Here is a 5,851-nt window from a genome sequence, read left to right as displayed (position 1 = left end):
TCAGCAGCAGACCTTCCCTTCCTTAGTGCCTGTAAATATCATCTCCTATCAAGGGATGAGTTTACTTTCTAACAATGCAAGCAGAGATTGATGGACAAAGCCGTGGCCTTTTTCTCATTTGCCGCCTTTCTCTGCCTGACAGAATCACACGGCATATAAGATAAATGTCAGGATTGATGTTTGTAAGAGAGGCAACATGAGGTAATAAGATACGACTTCTATTGGCGGAAAAACCACAGAACTGATAAAAAGTCCAAGTATAACGAGTGATTCCTACACAGAAGGCAGTTGGGTTGATGTCTTGTCTATGAGAATGCAAAGTTAGCATGTTTGAATGTAAGGTAGGTCGCTAACAGCATGCGCGTCGCATCACCGTCTGAGGGGGTAGCGAGACTATGTATGATATAATAGGTGTGTTTCTCCATGGTCCGGTCAATAAGCATTATCGTACGGTGTATATATTTCTATTGTGTAGTTTATTGATACGATAGAATAACAAAACCTTATCGTACATAGAAACTTGCTAGCACATATAAGTCGAGCCTAGTTCAGTGTAATAGTTTAGCGGTAAGTCAACTAAGTCAAGATTGATGTTTTAACTTTGTAATACACATGAAAACATCCAACTACTGTGTATTTGTAGAGATGATTATGAGGCCACATTGTGTAATGTGATATCATGTCTGTGGTAATAACCAATGGCATTATGTTATCACCGTGTTGACCGGAGACACTTTATTACAGACATTTGTTCTATATGTACATCTATGTTGTAAAATACATGTGGAGAGAATTTTCGCAGTAGTGTTTTGCAATGTGTATATTCTGATTATTGGTCTTCATATGTGACACCATAATTATAATACAGTAGAAGTCGCTTAATTGCTCGGCCTATTTGCCAGTGAATTTCGTGCAATTATTCGGCTGGTGCAATAATGCGAAGTTATCTAGCTGGACCGCACTGTTTTGGGATTTGGGGTTCCGTGCAGTTAACAGAAGTGTGCGTTAATCCGGTGTGCAATTAACTGGCTTCTACTGTACCACCCTTACTTGATTTCATGAATTGTATCGTCTGGGTATTGCAAATTTGATAAAGAATATGTCTGAGATCCATGTGATAATATTCAACCACAAAAGTACTAAATAATAAACAATAAATTATTGTTAATTTTTCTATTGTAACGTTAGGATGTCTTGTTATAGAAGATGACGTACCTCATAGAATTTTGAAAGGAAAAGTGTTCTCGGATGACGAAATAGATCAGATTCTGTTACATTTGTTCAACGTTGTCCTGTGTCCCAAAGTAGGATTGAAATCTGGATGTGATAGCCATTAAGAACGTGACAGTTTACAGGAAAAGCATACTCAACCACTTCTACCGGTAGACTACGAAGAAAATACGTATATCATTTAGATCCCATTGTTATGTTTTCTAGCGTCTTGAATAATAATTGTCTTCCTGCTGTTTAAATGGTTTCATGATCTAAACAAGTTAGAGTTCGAAGATCTCATGCCTTCGTGAAATGATTATTGTTTCTTGCATATCTTATTCAACTGTCGTTCATTGATTATGCAATAAAAAGTGTTGATTACCATGACATGTGTCCATTGAGCAATTACCCTCACTCTATGGTGGACGTGACTAGAATATGGAAATTATGTAACTACAAAAACACAGTCCAAAAAAAATACCTCCCCGTGTGTCCGTTTTGTTTATTGAACTTTCCATATCAAATGGAGGGCGAGACAAAACAGGTGACAGGTCACCTCTACACGTTTCTCCCTGGAACAAGCAATATACACAAGTAGATAATACGATTCAAGATGATAAAAGATAACAATTGGAAACAAAACATAACTTCACATACAATATGCACAATGACTAAGATATAAATACAAAGTGATATAACAAAATGAAAATTGGGTCAGATTAACTTGTCCTTGTTGCGAAACACATAGAACCAGAGCAAAACGAAGTCCATGTGCATGGTGTGTGTGTGTGTCTGTATCGTAGAGCTGTGTGAATTGGTTGTGTTTTAACAACTGTCAATTGAAGGTAGATGTGTGTGAGGATCCAGTTCCTGGCCCGAGTACATGGACAGGTAAACAGGCTACCCTGCATGTTTAAGCCTCATTACCTTCAGTACGCGCGCTTACGGATTTCGCCCATTTTCCAAAGAAAAGAGCAAATTGTCATCGAATCTAGCCGGCAGCGATTTGAAACACTGCAGAGACGCCATCTAGCCGTTGTTTACCTGGGCCCCTATTCACCCCCAGGCTAGGTGACATCATCATCGACTGGTATGTGATCTTTATTGAGAACGGGTTGGGCAAATCATTTTTAATCCCCTAGATCGAAACAACAACAACAACTACTAATTAATCTTTTTTCAACTGTTTTCATCGGTTTTGGGATGTCTAACGGATACCAACCATACAATCAGGTCAATGTGGACTTTAATAAGCATTAACGAAGCCTACGTGTATGAAACTTTCAACTTTGAACTGGCAGTATACGTAATTTTGCCGCAAGCTGTATGACAAAACTGGTTGTTCAAGTTATGATCAGGCGTATAAAGCTATCAAGGAGACTGGTATCTGTGGCGTGCGGTTAGAGAGTTCTACACTCAGACATTCTCTCAACACAGAACGATCCGCCATGTTGCGGGTCTGTAAGAAACTCCGTGAGGCGGACGCGAAGGGCAGGAGGTACGGACTAGCCCGTGCGGAGACAGGCTACCTCCGTGCCCTGGTGGACGCCGTGGCTGACATGGACAGGCTTCTGGAAGTGGAGCTGCTCAAAATTCTGGGCGACGTGAACTTGGAGAAGGGAAGACTCGGGAAGGACGTAGGGAAGTTCAACATGGCCTTGGCGTTTTACGTGGCTGCTGTGGTCCGGTGTGACCATCGGGATCAGGGAGAAGGTATAGAACACCGATACGAATACACCGAGAGGCTTTTACAAGAGGTGTCGTCTAAGGGGTCACAGGGTAAGGCACAGCCAACTGTAGACAAGGAGATAACACATGCAAATGTGGCAAGAAAGTTTCGAGACCTGGACAAGAAATGGGCTGCCGGTGGTGACACAGAATCTGTGCTGGTTGGATACGCACAGTTGATGGTAGAGGGAATAGTGAGCGACAACAGCATGTTAGAAACAGAAGCGTTGAAAAGTCTCGGTGACGTGTACCTGAAAAGAGGAACAGAAACTAGAGACACTAGAAACTTGACCAGAGCTTCCGCTTTGTATAACAAGGCACTGGCGCGGTGTCACAACGTTCAGGGAACAGTTGCCATTGTCCATCGCTTACTGCACACCGCAAAAATCAGACAGGACATCACCACAACAAGCGTAAAAGTGAGTTTTTCATGATTACAACTTCTTATATTAGCATAGTTTATGCCCTTATTGTTTTGTTACTACTTTGATTTAAGATGAGCGTTTTCAGTATTTTTGATGAAAGAATAGTTCTGAAAGTCGTAAATGTGTTTTCAAAATGTTTGGCCTGAGGCTTTTTCTTGTCCGTTTGTGCATCGAATGAAACGATTGTCAACATTTTTATCATGTACACGGCCTTCTGTTGGTTCCAATAGAGGCCAACTCGTACGCGACGGCAACAAGGCGTGGGACGACGGAAGGACAACTTCTCTCCCTTCTCAGCTGCGCCCTCTAGCGACTTCAGCGATGACGGAATGCGCCGTCTGCACAGGTATGTACAGGGGATGCTGGTTCTTTGTGGTTGATTTTGACTATCGTATAAAGGAATATAAACTCTATCGGTTGTAGAATGATAAGATGGGCTTTTTGTTATTTCTGTCCAGTGCCCCGGAACTGCAGAAAGCTGAGAACACGACTCGAGTTGACGATGACAAGTTAGTGTCACCCATTTCTCTGTTTAGTGTTTCACAAGTGTTAGAAATGAAAACGAGATTTTTAAATGTAAATTCACTGCATTGTAAGTTGATCTGAAACTGTTGAACCTCGCCTGTATAAAAGGAGTTGACTTAAGAAGGAGTCATGATTTTTGGTAGGTACATAATGATTGATATAATTACACGAGCGTGAATTACAGTCAATTTACATAAGTATTAAGCGACCTCTTCACAACGACCACGACCAACGCGACCGCCAAAAATTGGGACCAATTGCAAATCCCTGCCCATAACAACCGCGCCATTTTCAACCTTAAGGTGTCATTGATTTTCGATGATAACTAGAGCGATTTTTTTCCGAATATCCCAGATGTTGACTGCCATTATGTTATTATGTTCAAAATAAAGATGGCGACGGGTTCACGAGTGTGGGTAAAAGGGGCAGTCTACTGTAATATGGGAGGAAATTTCGTTGTAAGAAAATCTGAAGTTAGCTGTTACAACAGTTTAAGAAAAATATTTATCATTATAAAGTGAACGAATGCTGAAACGTATATAGCCTCATACCTTTTTAAGAAAGATCAGTATGAGTGCCTTTTTCCAACAAATTACTGTGCATTCACCCGTGGGTAAGTACGCTATCCGGACGTACCGGGCATCGCCACAGGCATCGCGGATCGAATTCGAATGGTACACCGTACAGTAATTTAAGTGGATGTGACGTACATATACAGCGATCAAGAACACGGCGTTTCTTATAACCGGCGTGCGCGTGATGTATTTGACATTAAACACCTCGCTTACTTACTTTTTTACGTGCGTATGCTTGCTATTTGCCATTTAACACCACGGAAACCATTTATACTATGCATCGGGCATGCTGTGAGTCGATACTCTTCCAACCGACCACCTGACCAAATCGACCACGTTTGCCCGGTCCCCTGGTCGTCTTGGGTAGGTTTGACTTGTTGTAGCTAATTTCTGTAATTGATGAGGAAATTGTATAAATCCACTATGTTCCATCATAGGACATGTGACAGATGTAGCTGAAAAAGATAGGAACACATATAGACATGCGACATGCTACTAGATAGTTCATTTGCATTATATATGTCACAGTGGAGATCACGATCCAGGAGAATCGCCGATCCTCCTAGGAGAGATCGCGATCGGAGTTTCTCCTAGGAGAAACTACGATAGATATAAGAAACAGATCCCGATCGCAATCTGTACTAGTAGAATCAGCGATTCTCCTAGTATAGATTGCAATCGGGATTTCTCCTAGGAGAAACTCCGATCCAAACTCAAATGATGCTAAGATGTATGAAACAGCAATAATTTTTTTGATAAACAATGATTTTATTCGGTATGGTATTAATGCAATCCTACTAACTCATTACCAACTACACTCAAGCCTACTTGTGTCACTTCTACAATGTTAACTTCACCGAAGACTATCACACTTGAGTCACTTCTGCAACTTTACTCAAGGTACACTATAGTATATAGCATCACTTTCATGGTAAATTTCATGTGAGTATGTTTTCTGATAAAGTAATTTCTGATAAAGTAATTTCTTTTAAAGTAGTGGCAAAAATCTTATAATATGTGAAAGACACCAACAGGTGATCAAACAATGTGTCAGTATGCAAATTTCACGGCTTTGGAAGAACAATAACAACTGTAAAGTTGTCAAACAGGTGTCAAAAAATCAAGCAGAGTTTCAAGATATTACTCAAAATTTCACACCTATTGAGTACATTTCAATAGTCAGACTTCAGTGTAGTTAACATTGATATAGAATCATTTCACAACTTTGGAAGAAAAATAACAACTGAAAAGTGATCGAAATGCCAAAATATCAATCACAGTTTCAAGATGTTACAGTTTCACTCCTATTCAGATCAGTACAATTTCACTTGTCAGACTTTAGTGTAGTTCACGTTGTAGAAGTGACACAAGTCTGGTATCCTTGAG

The 5,851-nt window shown here is 40.4% G+C and overlaps 1 protein-coding gene across 1 annotated transcript in view; it reads left to right on the top strand.

Moving 5' to 3' along the window:
- Nucleotides 1-2,864: 2,864 nt before the first annotated feature.
- The window catches only part of LOC118419225 (kinesin light chain 1-like), a 10,473-nt gene continuing 7,486 nt past the window's right edge, over nucleotides 2,865-5,851 (top strand). Inside the window, exons 1-3 of the mRNA XM_035825575.1 lie at nucleotides 2,865-3,134; nucleotides 3,596-3,711; nucleotides 3,824-3,874. Coding sequence (XP_035681468.1) covers nucleotides 2,865-3,134; nucleotides 3,596-3,711; nucleotides 3,824-3,874 — 437 coding nt within the window. The remainder of the gene's footprint in view (nucleotides 3,135-3,595; nucleotides 3,712-3,823; nucleotides 3,875-5,851) is intronic.

This window comes from Branchiostoma floridae, chromosome 7 (genome assembly GCF_000003815.2).
Source record: "Branchiostoma floridae strain S238N-H82 chromosome 7, Bfl_VNyyK, whole genome shotgun sequence".
NCBI lineage: Eukaryota > Metazoa > Chordata > Leptocardii > Amphioxiformes > Branchiostomatidae > Branchiostoma > Branchiostoma floridae.
Note: the sequence above shows the minus strand (reverse complement) of the source record. Positions and strands in the feature narration are given on the sequence as shown.